Source organism: Chelonia mydas, chromosome 6 (genome assembly GCF_015237465.2).
Source record: "Chelonia mydas isolate rCheMyd1 chromosome 6, rCheMyd1.pri.v2, whole genome shotgun sequence".
NCBI classification, from domain to species: Eukaryota; Metazoa; Chordata; order Testudines; family Cheloniidae; genus Chelonia; species Chelonia mydas.
The window spans coordinates 43259682-43274885 of NC_051246.2; the positions used below are offsets into that span (position 1 = coordinate 43259682).

Genomic DNA, 15204 nt, shown 5'->3' on the forward strand with positions numbered 1-15204 from the left:
ACCTGGCCCTGCTTTAGGAGCCATCTCCTTTTATTGACAGCCAGATAAGCAGGCGGGAGCCGTGGTGTTTCCAGTGCTTCCTTCAAGAACCCTGCTGGGTTGCAGGGATCCGGCGTCCCTTAATAGCAACGACTCCAAACAATCACTGAAACACCTTCCTGACAGCCCGCTCCCAGCCTCGCCTTTCAACCAGAGCAGCATTAGCCGCTCGCTACCTTGCAGAAGAAGGGCGCTTGCCCCTCTGCCCGGTGGAAAGGTGAGCAAACAGACGAAGGAGCGAAGGTGGAGCCTTCCAAATAAAAAGTACATTGTTTGTTAACGTTCACCAAAAGCCTTCAGATGCAGAGCGACATTTGGCACGGTCGAGAACAGCAGATTGGTGAATGTTCCCCCCGCCGCCTCCCACACGCGCATCCTATAAATGTTGTCCCAACACTTAGCATGCGACCACTCATTTTCCAGGGTGTTCTCTCAGCTTAGCACAACAGTGAGCAAATCCTTGTGCCAGTGCATAGGAAGGGAAAGAGGCTTCACAATCCCTAACTCCGAAACAGTTGTAAATGTCATCCAGATATTGGCTTTTGGAAAACAAGGACGGTCAATCAGCAAAGAAACCTAATTCAAACTGGCAAAAAAACAAAACAAAACAGAAAACCTTGCCTAGCCCAGGGGTAAGTCTCTATATTGTAACCAATATACCGATATCCTTGTTCCAATGAGGTAGACCCGATGCAGGAACATATTCTTCAAAACTAGTCACTGAAAACCGATTACAAACATACTGTCCACAGGTCAAATATACCTAATATTTTGTTAGGTCGAGAGGGAGTTTAGTGAAGAGAATGAGGGTGCTCTATAATAAAAAAATCCCTTTCCAAGGCAACCTCCAATTTAACTGGAACTCTCAGACAAATCAAAGACAGAATGCAGGTTCATGAAACATTTAAATTCAGTTCAATAAAACTATCGACTAGGGTGTACCTCTTGTCTGATAAATTATTTACCTCGACAAGTGTGTGCAAATAATGGTCTCTCTGTCTTTAATGGGACAGAATGCAGATAAGAGAAAACCCTAGTGGGATAAGTACAAATAAGGCTCTGTGGGTAACTAAGGAGCATTTTTATCCTTTCTCCAGGATTTCAAGTAAAATAGGTGGTGAGGTCATCTACAAAAGCTATTTTAATAAGACGAGTATTGATTACTGTAGTTTCTCCAATAGCCAGTTGATGGCAAGAGAAAATGTCCAACACTGTGACATGTAGAACAAGTCAATTTCACCATTACCCATACATTTTAATACATTTAAATATTTAGGGTAAGAAAAGAACCACACCTGTATTCTGTAGAAGTAATCGTTCACCATTTCCCAGTCCCTGATAATGAAGTTAGACATTGTGTTTGTCACACAAACACTAAACAGTACGATCTCTGTTCTGTCAAAAAGTTTAAGAATTACATCACAGCTGATTTAGCCGTTTGAACCTAGTTTTAAAAAGACGAACTGAAAGGCAGATGTATATAGCAAGCAGCCCCTGCTAGTAAAAGTTCTCGGAGAACGATTGGTATATCTTACAAACCTTTGGAAGAAATCGGTCTCCCTTCTCTGTCCTTCTCACCTGAGTGTGAAACATAGAGCATTTATGATCTAATTTTTAAAAATTCAAGGAGAAAGTAAAAACTCAACATGAATTTCTTGTTTTAAAATAGTGAACATGTGTTGGCATCCAGTTTGCTAACAAACCAACCCATTTTTGACTTAACTTTACAGACGTATTTTAGAAACGTTCTACTGCGTAGTAAGAATTGTTTGGATATAGGAGTGTATAATCTTATTCCGACACTGCAATAATCCAGGCAGCCAACCACAAGTAAAAATTTTATTTTCTACCTGACTGGACCTATTCAGTAAACAGAACCCGAGAAGCAATATAGCATCAATGTCTTTTGTATTGATAACTGGGTGACTGGATATTTTATGATCTATGCAACGCAAGCAAGTAGGGTCAATCCGAAAGCAAAGTTACCTTTACATTTGGGCTGCCTCGCTCTACCTACTAGTTCACAAGAGTCTGACAGTTGGCACCACAACTTCTGCTTTGAAACAGGCTGTATCATAATTAAAACAAACCCAGGTGGAAGGTTTGTGTCTGCAACAAGAAGGCAAGCGTTCCTCTTTGAGAAAGATGGGGGGGGGGGAGGATGGGCGCAGTAACCGTATAAAATTAGAAGGTGCTAAAAGGTGAGACAATCCGAAACGACGGGGAAAGGGTGCATAAGGTTGAACTTGCATATTGGAAAGTCTGGCCACGCTTTTCCAGCCAGCTTTTCTCTCCGTAACGTCTTTACACCACTGCTACTAAAGACAGCTGCATGAACCCACCTAAATGGTACTTTACAGTGTAATATATATAATGTAATATTTGCCTTGCAATCTGGAAACGTAAGGATAAACAAATGTGACTGGTAGGCGTTGACATTTCCATAGAATAACAGTTCCTTAAAATACTCACTGGATTTAGGAGGAGCATACAGTGGGAGAAACATTTTAGGCCCTATATGCTCGTGTTATCTAAAATTTCTTATTAGCTGAGCTCTAACTACTGTCCTCCGTGACGTCACCGCGGCAGCCCAGCCAATGAGGGAGGCGCTGGCGTTGATATTAAGGGAAAGTTAGTGCAAAGCAAGACACCCTCTTTTTTACTGTCATTGACATTTAAACTGTGTGGCAGATTCTTATGTAGAAATTGGCGATCAAACCTGCCAGTTATCTACTATCGGCAATTTAATAGTGTGGGAATCGGCAGGTCAGGTTCATCTGTCTGCACTCTCTGTAACAGGTAACATTTTATGCTCCTTTTATACATTCATTTCCAGTGCCACCGGTTTGCTCTTAAAATAATAATCCGACCCTCTATCTTGCTGAATTCTTTGCCTGTTTTGATGTGAGCTGTGTTTGTGTTCATCTGATTGTCTTAGAAATGGGCCGAGTATAGGAACTTCTTTAAAGCTTTGCTATTCTCTGGTGCGAGGATCTTTACAATACACCAGTGTCTACCAGCTGGCCTGAGCAGGAAGTCTAACATATCTGGGGTGAGGACTTCTGCAAGTATTAATTGCTGCTTGAAAACATGGTCACTTCTAGCACAATTCAATTATTCGTATAGGTTTTATCATATATATCTTATATATATATACATACACTTTTTCTCACCTTCTGTGTAGTTTTTTGTAATATATATATTACACAAAACCCTATACAACAGGTGGGGGGAAAGTATCTTGTTTGATAGCTTCAGCTTGAACAATTAGCTCGGCTGTTTGGAAACAGCGGATAGAATCAGTGTGAAAGTTTCCACCGTTTGGAAAGTGTCGATACTTGAACGCCTACCGAACGGTATAAATATTTGATTCGGTTCTCAGAGCTCAGGTAGAAATGAAAGAATGCCTTTCACATAGTTTGGTCGCATTTTAAATCCCCGGACCGTGTGATCTGAGCTTTACTTAGGAAGACCTAATAATTAACGATTTCCACTGAGGTAGAACGAGGGGGATTCAAGTTACACAGAGCTCCGTCACACCCTGCTCTCCCAGCGAGGCACGAAGGCAGGCTGTGGTCAAAGCGAAGGGAATCTGCTGCACAATCCGCAGCGAGGGGGGACATTGGCGAGCTTGATAAGTTACAGTGTACGGTGAAGTAAATCTTGAAACCTTAGAAATTGCTGACTGATTCTCAACCCTACCGGCGTCCTGTGCCGTGCGTGCGCATTGAAATGTATTTCATGCACTTTCCAAGCAGGTATGGGAGATACGTACAACCTTACTCGGCCAGGTTATGGATATACATGCTTGTATACACGTGCGTACACACATGCATACAAAAAGACACCTGGCTACTTCATTCCACATCCAATGAGCGAACACGGGACGTTTTTAAAGTTTCAGCATAGAAAAAAAAAAGTTTCCCCACTACTGCTGTAAGTGAACTGAAAGATTTTGGTTTGGGTTTTGGGTTTTTTGGGGGGGGGGAGGGCGGGAGGAAGGAAGGGGAGATTAAAGGTTCAGCAGCATTTTCAACCCCACACACTGAAGCGCAGTTGTATTTGGAAATGCGAGCTAAAAGTGGTGTAGCTGGAGGCGGGAAGGAGGGGGGGAACTAGGTTGCACGTTTCAAATGTTTAGTCTTTTTGCCGTGGCGTCTAGTTCCCTTGCTTTATAGTTTCGAGATCTGATTGGTAACTGCCTCTGAGGTTTAGCCACTTTGTTTATAATGAATTCGGGAGTTCACAGAAATTCTGCAGAATATCTGCATGGAAACATACCCTTATCTCACAAGCAGGATCTTGCCTTGATAACTTCAGCTGCGTATATTAAATAGGGGTGATAGAGAAAGGGGGGGGGACACCCTATTATAGAAAAGTGCAGTGTGTTATAGTGATCATTCTTCTGTTAAAAAAAAACACAAATGTAAATCCGGAAACACAATTTACCTACCCTCCCTCTTTCCCTAATATTCCTTAAAGTACTTTAGCAAGAAGGTTCACGATAATCCCTCACTCTAATACACCGGTAAATGGACATTCTCCTTCAGTAATAAATCAAACACCATCCATCTCAGATCCTCCTCCCTAATTAGAGATGTTTATTGGAGATTGTGTTTATCCAGCTGTCATGCCGAGAAAAAGCTGTGACATAATTACCTCTGACCAGATAGTCCTTTATATGCATATCTCATTGACATATAATGCAATCGGCTTGCATTAAAAATGACAAGATCAAATGTTGATTTTACCAGGTGAAATAATATTTCTGATTATTACATTAATAGAAATTCATCTTTCAGACGGTCCAGATTCTAGTAACGGATCGTGAAATTAAAACTTTTAGTCATTAATTTAATGATGACATCAAATAATGGTGCGGGCGAAGAAATATGGGAAGTTACTGTAATAAATAAAAACTACTTATTTTTTTAAAAGCTAATTAATCTCCAATTAAATAAAATATTTATATCAACCAAAGACATATCTATACCATTTTCATATTGCCACCGATTCCACAGATTTACGTTTTGCTTCTAATCCAAAAGGCTAATCTATATCTACAACCAATTGTCTTGACTTTGATCTCTATTTAAGATTAATAATGTCACTTTTAAAATGTGCATCTGACTGCCGGGAATAAGATCTTGATTCATTTAGTTCCCTAGTATTGCCAGCATGTGTGTAGCCATCTGTGTGTGTCACTGTTAGGCAGTGATGATAAGCTAAGAATTACTCTGTAATTGAAAATATATTTTTGGGGAAAACTGGTTTTACAAATATCAGGAGTGTAGGCTTTTGATCCTTTCTGCTGCTTGTGTTCTCCAGTCGCTAATAAAACTCACATTGAGCTCCTTAGTGACTTGATGAACAGGCAGATTAACTGTTACGGGGGGTTTTGAACAGCTTGTCCCAATCAATAGCATTTAAAAAGCCCGTCAGGATGCGCTTAGGTTTTTTTTTAATAGGCTTTTCTAGCAAGTCCGTTTGCACGATATTTTTCACATATAGAATCAAAGGCTATCCCGTATGGAAACATGTGTGTTCGTCTTCCAGCTTCAGAGACTGCAGAATGACTTCGTTGGGATCCAGAAATACGTTTTTATTCTTGCACACAAAGCTGTGCTTTATGCAAAAGACCAACGTAAACGAGGTTAAATCGATTCCAAACTTTTTGCAGATTGTTTATAAACTAGAAGAGCTCCACTTAACTCAACGTCCTGTGCATTATAGGTTTCAAACACTGTTCCTATATATACAAATAGGCATTGGGTGTCCCGAAGGCAGAAGCACTGTAGTCTAACACGTCAGGATTTGTGTATCTCTTCAGTTTTAGACTGAACTGGACAAGAGGACTTTAAGCATTTTTCTGGGTATTAAAAAAGGTAGTTTGCAACCCAGATATTAATACAACAAGACGATACAGGAGTACCTAACTCAGCAATTCCTGCTCCTAACGCTTAGCAATCGACTAAAAAAGGAGCAAAATACTAGTTCTTAACACAAATCAATAGATACGCCTCATATCATGGGATCATGTAAAACAATGACCAATTATTTTCGTCAAATTTCTGTTTACCTTTCCAGAGAAAATAAATTGTCTTACCTTGTTTTGGTTAATGGACGTGAAAGCAAAAAGATCACAGGACAAAACATGAAAATGACTAATTACAATAGTAATTGTGGAGGTATTTTAAACCATATTCTCAAACCATGGTTGAGTCCATGCTCCGAACAACTGGAATCACCGGGCATGTATGCTGTTTACTATACTAACGCAAAAGTGGGTTATTTTATCCGAAACATATTTGGTGGTTAAAGGTGTCTTTTAAAAAGCTCTAACTTTTGTGGGAAATGGGGGGCGGGGGGAAGGGAGTAACGCAAAACCTGGACCGCAAAATTCCTTGGATCAGAGTTTTATTTTAGTTTTGCCCCCTCGATCATTAACAAAATTAACAGAACGTTTTTTGAAAAGTCACATCTGCCGGTACTAGAAAAGGGAGACAATATACCTAAACTGTCCCAAATCAGCCACCTCGGAGCTGTCCGGGACTGCTAACCCTCTGGAAAGGGTAAGTGTGCGCTGAGAGATCCATTTGGTAACAACGAGGTGCCTTTGCTGGGGAAATCTCTCTGAATCCTGCGTCCGGCGGTTCTGAGTGCTGGAAGGATCTAGGTAACCTGCTTGCCTTCAACGCAACCCGCTAGACTCCCTTCAGATATTTTTGCCCTGGACAAGAGAGATTGTGGGTGAATCTCAACGTTTTCCTCAGCTCTTCTCGACCCCTAAAGCAAACTGCTACTAATCGGTAATCACCACAAAGCTACAAAGAACCACTCGTCACCCTGATATGGAACATTGATGGCCATTCCTACCAATGGTTCATCGATTCGCATTCTCCTTGCTGGATTGGGGGGGAGGGGGAAGTAACAACAAAAAACTGCTTGGATTAAAGATCAAGTGCAAACCAGATGCTTTGCATACTGCCCCGTTTCGTGCCTAGCCGATAGGAAGCGTTTGCTTTTGTCAACCTTTCCTGGACTGAAAAAAAAAATGCCCCTTCTTAAAACCTGAACAACTCGAGGCGCGTTTACAGGCAGCTGGAGTTAAAATGGCGTCCTTAGAGTTGTGCCTCAACTTTGCGGGGACTTCCTTGTCTTTACATTTTAGAGCAGGTACATTTCAGATAATCCTGGCGTGCCACGGTGAGTCAAAAGGGAGCAGGGTTTCCTCGCCAGGGCTGCCTGCGAGCGGTGCAGTCCCTGCAGGGGAAGGCGCTCAGGGCAGGAGTGGCTCTAAATTGGACATTCTTGGGACTGGCACACACAGAGTAACTCTCTCTCCTCCTCCTCCTCTCGCTGGCTCACATACGGGCCAGCGCACACACATACACACACACACACACACACACACATATACACACACACACGTTCTCTCTCCCCCACTTTCTCTCTCTCTCTGATCCTCTCTCTCTTTTCTTTCTTCCAACTTTTTTTTGGCGGGGGAGGGGGGTCGCTTCTGAGGCTCCTTTCCCCCATGTCCTGCTAAATGAGTAGCAGTGTGGCTGTTTCTCAAGACCTCCTCCGCCGCCCCCACCCCCTCTCAGCCCCAGAATGACGTCAGTTTCCCTCCCCTCATGATTTTGGTTTTGGAAGGGGGGGGTTAAAAGTTTCTTTGGGAGGGGATACAAAGTCCTCTGCGCCTTAGGGGAAAATAGCAACAAGATTACGGCTTCTTTATTCTGGAGCCTCCCAGAGTTGTCGCTCTTACAAACAGAAGCCCACTTCTCCCTGCAGAATGCGAGCGGAGGGGACTCGCGGCTTGGGAGAGCAATAGCCACCGGGACTGGGCTCTTTTCGGGACAATTTGCCAACTTGTCTCGCAAGCAGCAGCGCCCTGGGGAAGGAGACAAGCAGGACACTGGTTTGTATTTTCTTTTTAATTTCCCTTGTGCCTCTTGCAAAGATCGCCTTTGTGCACTTTAAATCAGGTTTAACCACACAGAGAGGAGTGTCCTATACGTGGCGCCTTCTTAAAGGCTTCCTATTCTGATGGCTTGAGAAGGGGGTTTTTTTTGGGGGGGGGATACAGAGAACGTCAAGTGTTGAGAGTTTTCTACAATGTGGTCAGTAATTGTACATGTACTACCCCGCCCTCGGTCGTAGAGCTGGGCACACCTGAGTGCCAGTTTGGGGCAAGCACCTTTGCTAAATAGATTCAACCCAGTTACTAAGATTCTATTGCTCCTACCTTACCTTCCAAGGAGATCGTATGGACACGAAATATGCTCTCCTTTCCATCACTATAGTCGGCTCCGTTTTTATGTATATGCATGACTAGGAAAAAATGCAGATTGACTTAGGCCTGAACTATTGCAACTGCATGTCAATGACTTGGCCAGGCAAACGGTGCATTTCCAAGAGCAGCACAGATCTCCTTTCTTCCATCATCTTACATGTCCTGTGTTATTTACTGGCGTTGCTGTGTTGGATGAAACTCCCAAAAGAGTTGGAACGGGGTGAGGGGTGAGGAATCCCCCAAACTGGTGTCTGCAGAAGAGTTTTTCCAGGCTCCCTGATTGCAGAACTGAAGGCAGATCTCCCTTCCCCTTTACTTTATGAGCCAAAGTAAAAAGGTTTGCTCAGCTAAATCCAGAATTCAAGGAGGAGACCTAGGAGAAACTCCTTTAAACCGCTGCCTTCCAAAAAATACACATTAGAGATAATAAGCATCAAGGCAAATTGGCATAAGAGGAAAGGGGGGAGGAAAAAACCCAGAGGAAAAGCCAGTAGTCTCTTAAGAGCCCATTTTGTGCTATTAGGAGCGGTGGCAGCTTCTCTGCAGGACTGGAGATGACAGTGCATGACGGCCGGGCAGCCCATTATCCAGCTCCTATTGAGGCGTCCTTTCACTCACATGCAAACTCCTTGGCAGAGTCGTTTGTCTCCTCATTGTACTTTATTTAAGAATGCAATGGTTGTCAGGGCTCTTATTCAATTTCAAGATACTTTATTGATGAGCTTTGACTTTTAGCACTTTTCACATGTCAAGAGAAGTCAAGTGTATGCGGCTACGACTTCATTTTATGCTTTGCGCGTCCATGCTCTCCACTTTTCCTCATCGAAGCTTGGATTTTTTTCCCTTGTCCCCCTCTTCCCCCCCCCTTTTTTTTGTGATGACTGTTCCCCCCCTCCTTCTCGGACCACTCGCCATAAACGATCGGGACACCCTGAGCTCAGACTGGTGCTCCCAGTGTAACCTTAAATGCATGCGCTGAGGGGTTGCTTTAGAGTTTACTGAGGTGTGTCTTAATAGTCCGGCATTCAACAAATGTACTTGTGGTGTGTGGTCAGAGCAGCAAAGTCATTTACTTACTTTCCCCCTTGATTTTCTGGCAGCTACTCAAGGGGCGCTGCCTTTGCAAAACAAAAACAAAACAGAAAACACCAACACCTCAGTGGAAAAGGGAACAAAGCTGGGTGCAATGCACATCTCTAGCACTGCAGCTCTCTCTCTCTCTCTCACATACACACACACATACACACACACACACACATCATTTGGGATATTTCCACACATACCCCCATGGTGTCTTAAAAAAACCCAGCAGGTCTTAGTCAACAAATGGCACGTGGAAGTTTGTGAGTGTTTGGTAAAGGACTCTTCAGGGCCTTTCACAAGAGCCCTCAATACACAAAGTAAATTGTGTATTTGCTCTGCACTTTCCAGGCTGGGAAGAGCCTTCCCTCTCCATCACTTTTGGAGAAAGAAAGAAATGGTGAGGGGGGGGGGGGGACTGTAAAACTTGGATAGCTCTAGGCAATTCACAGTTTACAAAGCCCCTGTCTCCCAAATATTTATGTCTTTACCATTTGAATGTTATTTTTTTCTTATCTCTATTGTCTGATGGGAGCTAACTGTTTAAATGCAAATTGATCTTTTTTTTTCAGCCCTCCCTCGCACTCGCGCGCGCGCACACACACACACACACACACACACACTTCAGTCTCCCCCCAAAACACAAAAAACCTAGGTCTTATTGGAAAGCAATGTGCTCTTTTTTTTCCAAGACACATTATTTATTTACTGCAGTCTCTAATTTGAATGGGGGGAAGGGGAGTAGAGTGTATGTTTTAGCTGGGAAAAGGCCCGGGGGTGGTGGAGATAAAGTCCGGACAGCTCCGATGGCTTTCAGACGCTATTTGGAACATTTTTTCCCCAACATCAACACTGTCCAAACGACAACACTGCAGATAAAGTGACTGCTCACTAATAATCTGCCCAGCGCCTCCGAGCGCAGGGATGATAGAAGGGAAGAGGAAAAATCTATGCGAGGAGCAAAAAACAAGTGCATTCATATTCAAACAAATGGGCCAATTGAACCAGCCACTGTGACTGAGCATCCAATCGGCAGCTGGGAGCAATGGCGTTGCTTTGCATAAAGCAATATTTTGTGTGGGAGAGAGCAGAGCATTTGCATGTGTGGAGTGATTAGTGGGTTTGAAAAGCGAGCCCTGGCTCAGCCTCATTTCCCGCTCTGGTTAAGGCGCAGGGAGGAAGTGTTTTGCTGGAAGATGATGACAGAGGTCAGGCTTTGCTAATGGGCCAGTGAAGAGCAGTGGAGGCGAGGCAGAGACCAGGCACACATACATTAATACACTTGAACCATCACCAATCAGCATAGGTGTGCTCTGTCTCTCTCTCTCTACTCCACTCACACACTCTTTATCTCTCACTCTCCAGTCACTGACAGCCCATTTTATTGTCAATCTCTGTCTCCTTCCCAGGAATTCAAGATCACACAACCAGCAGCTTCAGTGGAGAAAAACTATTTTACTGGCAACTCTTTTTAAAGCACCATCATTTCAAATCAGTGCGCTCTTAAACTATTGACAGGAGCTTTGACAACAAGACAGGATGCCTCATAAAGGTGAGTCTGCTCATTTCTTCTCCCCACTTCTCCCTTCATTTCATTTTAATATTTAGACAGCTCTCTCTCTCTCCCATCCCCGACTTGCATTCCGGGAGAGCTTCCCGGGGAACTTTCCAGCCCCGAAGCTCACAAACTTTCTGCTTTCACTTAAGCCCATGTCCTCTGGAAAAGCTAAAGCATCTGACTTGGAAATCAAGCCAACATGAGCAGCAGCAGCAGCTCCAATGTATTTGCTGGACAGAGCGATCACAAATGGCTTGTGTTGCCGTTCAGAGCACCCCCACTTGCCAAAGCCAGGGCTGGGGAAAATGTGTTCTGATCCCTGGCTAATCTTTGTACACACGCGCTCACACACCCGAAATATACCTTGCTCCAGACCCTTCCCTATGCTCCTTTCTGTTGCTGTTGTTATGTCTATTACGAAAGGGAAGTGACTTCTCGGCGATCCTCACCAGTTGTTTTCTGGGGGGTAGCCGGGCGGATCCAAGATCCGTGTCCTTTGCTTTGTGCTTCCCAAAGCCAGTGTCATGGGGAGGGGGGGGAAAGTCTTATTTAGGGAACACTCGCCTATAATTGTAATGCTTACTCACCACCAGAACAGAGTAGAAGGGGGAGAGAGAGGGAGAAAGAAAGGGAGAGAGAGCGAGAAAAGGAGACCGAGAGAGGTGGGGGGAAAAAGTCACATTCTAGGCCAAGTCAATTCTCAGTAGTTGTATCCGGGAAGCTCTGAGTAGAGCTGAAGGATTGTCAGTTTCAATCAAGCAGCCGGGAGATCTCACCGAACTTGTCCATAATACCAAGAAGAACTTTCCAACTTACAGATCACATGAGGCAAACAGTCAGTAAAGTCCAGTCTGAAAAGCCCCTAGTGCCAATAGCCTCTCGGAGATCCGAGTCTCTTTAATATTTGACTTTTCTCAGAAGAGTACTATTAGCATTCTCTTACCATCAACCTGAGATCAATATTCCTTTTCAACAAGTTTCTGGCCGGGGAAATCATTTTTTTAAGAAACACGATTTTTAAATATTTTTAATTGTTTTAATTTAATCTCCTTTATTCTGCAAGAACCGCTTACTTTCCCTTTGTAATCCAGGAGGGTCTCGGATACCCAAAACAGTAAAGTAATTTTTAAAAGTTACAAACTCTTCGCCGTGCATAAGATTTGATTAATAAGCGCAACAATAAACTTGATTCTTCTCCTTTCACAAGTGCAACTGGAAAAACTGGATTTGAATTTAACCTTGCAGCGCTTTGTAGTTGCGTGTTAAATCGACTCGTAGACCATTAATAATTTCTAGAAAGTTTTAAAACAAAGTTTCCTGAATGATTAAATATACCTGGCAGATGCTTTTTTGGGGGGTAAAAAACCCCACAATATAATGGATGAGAGAAGTGCCTCCATCGTATCCATCTTTATAGACATAAAATAATAATTGTGGTCTTTGACAATACATTTTATAGCTGGTGACCTTTACAAATGTCTAAACGCAAATTGATTCATTTTAATCTTTGTCTTTTTCGACGTGTGAATGTAAAATTTTGTCATCTTAATAGCTAATTATGTTTTCAGTGGGGGGGGATTCTAAACACAATCAGATTATATCAGGATTTTGAGATTAAAAAAGGACTTGCAGCTTAGGCCTGGCCTACTGAGTTTGATTCCTAGGACACGGAGAATTTAATTCAATTCATGACTTTAAAGCTAACTGTATTCTGATTTATAAATTCCTAGTTGTCGATCTACATATCCACCCTTATAAAATCCAGCAAGAACAAGTTATGCTATGGGAAAGCGATTTTATTATCAGACTGCTTCCGGGTGCTGTTTGACTTTTCTTGTTTTTGTTTTGCTAAATGTTGCTGGTTACTTAGGTAATTAGCGAGTTTCCAAGGAAAATGCAGAATCGCATCTCGCTTTCCTCCAGTCTCCTTAGTGAAGTACTTGCCTACCCTGTTCCTGTAGTATAAAATGTATTTTGAAAAAAATCCCTCTACTCTCTATTATCATTTCTAGGATACGTGCAGGCAGAACTCTGGTTGGAAGTGTAACAATAGCATTCTGAATTTCTTCTTTAACCCCGTATTCTCCATGCTTATGAGTTGTGCATTAAATATGTGAGCAAATTCTGTCTGAGGAACTGGATTTTCTGTTCGGTGAATGTATATGCAGACGTGTTTAGTGTATTAAAGGGATGGTTTCACGTTCAGTTAAGCCAAAGGAGATATTGCACGTCTCCATTGAAGTACAGTGCAGCTTGCTCTGTTGCTAATCAGGTAGCTCTCCAAAGAGCAGTAAATATTTACCAGTTGAAGTCTTCACGCTGCGAGAAAGTACTTGTTTGATGTTTATTTTTATGGATTTAAGATGACTAAAAGCTATTTAATAAATTATACCATGGCTAGTCCTGAATAGGGAAACGTGCCTCTTTGAATTCTCCATCATATGCAGGAAGAGTAAAATTAATATTCATTATAGGCGCAAAAGAAAGAGAATGAGTATTTTTACGTTTAAAAAAAAGGGGAGAGAAAATGAAGGCTGCGACTATTTCATTATTTTACCTCCTCTTTTTTCCCCGCAAACCTCTTGAATAGGCTCTTTATTGTAATTGTCTCTCCCCAATTGAGCACCCCACTGAGCTGTTGTATCTTTTTACAACCCCTAACAACTCACACCAGTAACACAATTACCTCCAGATATTTATAACGAGAAATTACTTTTCCATTTTCAGCCGCAAGGGTTTAAACTCAATAAATAAACGACCATCTAAATAAATACATGGAAAAAGGCGATTGGGGTTGTCCAGGCGCTGGGTCAAGGCACAGGCACTAATGAAGGGAGTAAGGGCTTGTTTCTCTGCTCTTTGTAAGTTGGAGGGTTGTTGGTACGTTTAGTTGGGAAGCTGTGCTGCCGGTTAAGGAGACTGGGTTTCTGCACTCTGGGTTTGGGTAGAGGAGCAGAATGGAAGCCATTGTTCACATTCTGTAGGCTTTGTTTAACAGTTCTCACCCCCTCCTGTTCTTACTTTTTAAAGCACTGAGGCGAGGTAGACAGCGTGTGTCACAGTACAGTGAAAAAGGGGAAGATCTAAAGACCAAAAAAAGAAGTTAATCACAATCAGGGGAGTTTTGGGGAGCTGTTTGGGGTGGGGGGAGTTGTTAGTGCCACTAAAAAAAACCAACAACCCATAGCCTTCCTCCGACCAAGTCAAACCGTACTTGTTTTAAATAGAGCAACTTCAAAGATGCAGCGTTCCAAAGTGTAAAAAGGATCTAAACAAGCCTCGTGTAGAAGAGTACACGCAAAAATATCCAGATTCTGATAAAAAATCCTATCACTACCTCTAGCACTAAAAAGAGCACAGACCCACGCCGCTCCCTTCCTTAAATAGCACAGGTTCTGTGTGTAAATACAGGCACGAAAAGTGTCAGAGTCCAGAACTATTTAGACTGGAATGGGAGCTACAATCTACTAGTACTTCTGAAGGCTTAAAACTTTGATTATTATTTTTGTAAGTGTTTCAAATCTCAGCCCTCCAGCCCAGTGCTGCATCCTACTGTGAGGTTGCGCTGTGATATAGCATACATTAAAAAGTATATTTCCACCCCATTAATATACTTTTTTGCTTTATCCTAGAGGGAAGACTTTAACTAGTGACACGCAGATGTGTGAGTCCCTAAATTGTATGAGAGGACAGTCCACCCAGATTTCAGGCAAGTTTAAAAACATAACTTCGGGTTTTTTTCTCCCCCCCCCGCCCCTCCTGTAATAGGCCTGTTAATCCGGATTATTTAAAAAAATAATAATCTGAGACAATACACCACTTGCATGCAATTTTAAAAATATGTGGAGGTTATCTTTATTTATTTATTTTGCCTTGGGCTGTAAAAGGTTAAACCTTTAAATTATTTGGAGAAAACGTCTACATATAACAAAATAAGCCTTTGAGACATTAACTTATCTACAATTTAAATGTGTGTGCTACCCTCCCCTGATTAACGCATATTTTATTACTAATAGAACACTATAAGCGAGCCACGTGGGATACTGCTCTATCAATTCAACATGCAGAACAGTAAGTGACTCTTTGTACATTTCAACTTCCGAATGACTCCAGAGTGTAGCGTGGAGGGATATGTGGGGAGGGCGGCGTAAATGTTGGTAGGAAAAATAGTCGGTTTCTTTTCAGAGGGAAGGAATACAGTCAGGAAGTTTGTTCTGGTCGGCAGCGG

General features: G+C 42.5%; 1 protein-coding gene across 12 annotated transcripts in view; it reads left to right on the forward strand.

Annotated features, from left to right (window-relative positions):
* Positions 1-2694: 2694 nt before the first annotated feature.
* PAX6 (paired box 6) overlaps positions 2695-15204 on the forward strand; it is a 30870-nt gene continuing 18360 nt past the window's right edge. For 8 of the 12 annotated variants that reach the window (XM_037899892.2, XM_037899896.2, XM_037899901.2 and 5 more), the window contains exons 1-4: positions 7789-7963; positions 10828-10970; positions 14609-14685; positions 14993-15047. In XM_037899892.2, the coding sequence (XP_037755820.1) occupies positions 15038-15047 (10 nt within the window). In that variant the 5' untranslated portion in view covers positions 7789-7963; positions 10828-10970; positions 14609-14685; positions 14993-15037. Of the gene's footprint in view, positions 2839-7788; positions 7964-10421; positions 10725-10827; positions 10971-14608; positions 14686-14992; positions 15048-15204 lie in introns of those variants that run through there. The other 4 variants (XM_043549588.1, XM_043549586.1, XM_043549589.1 and 1 more) reach the window with 4 other exon arrangements.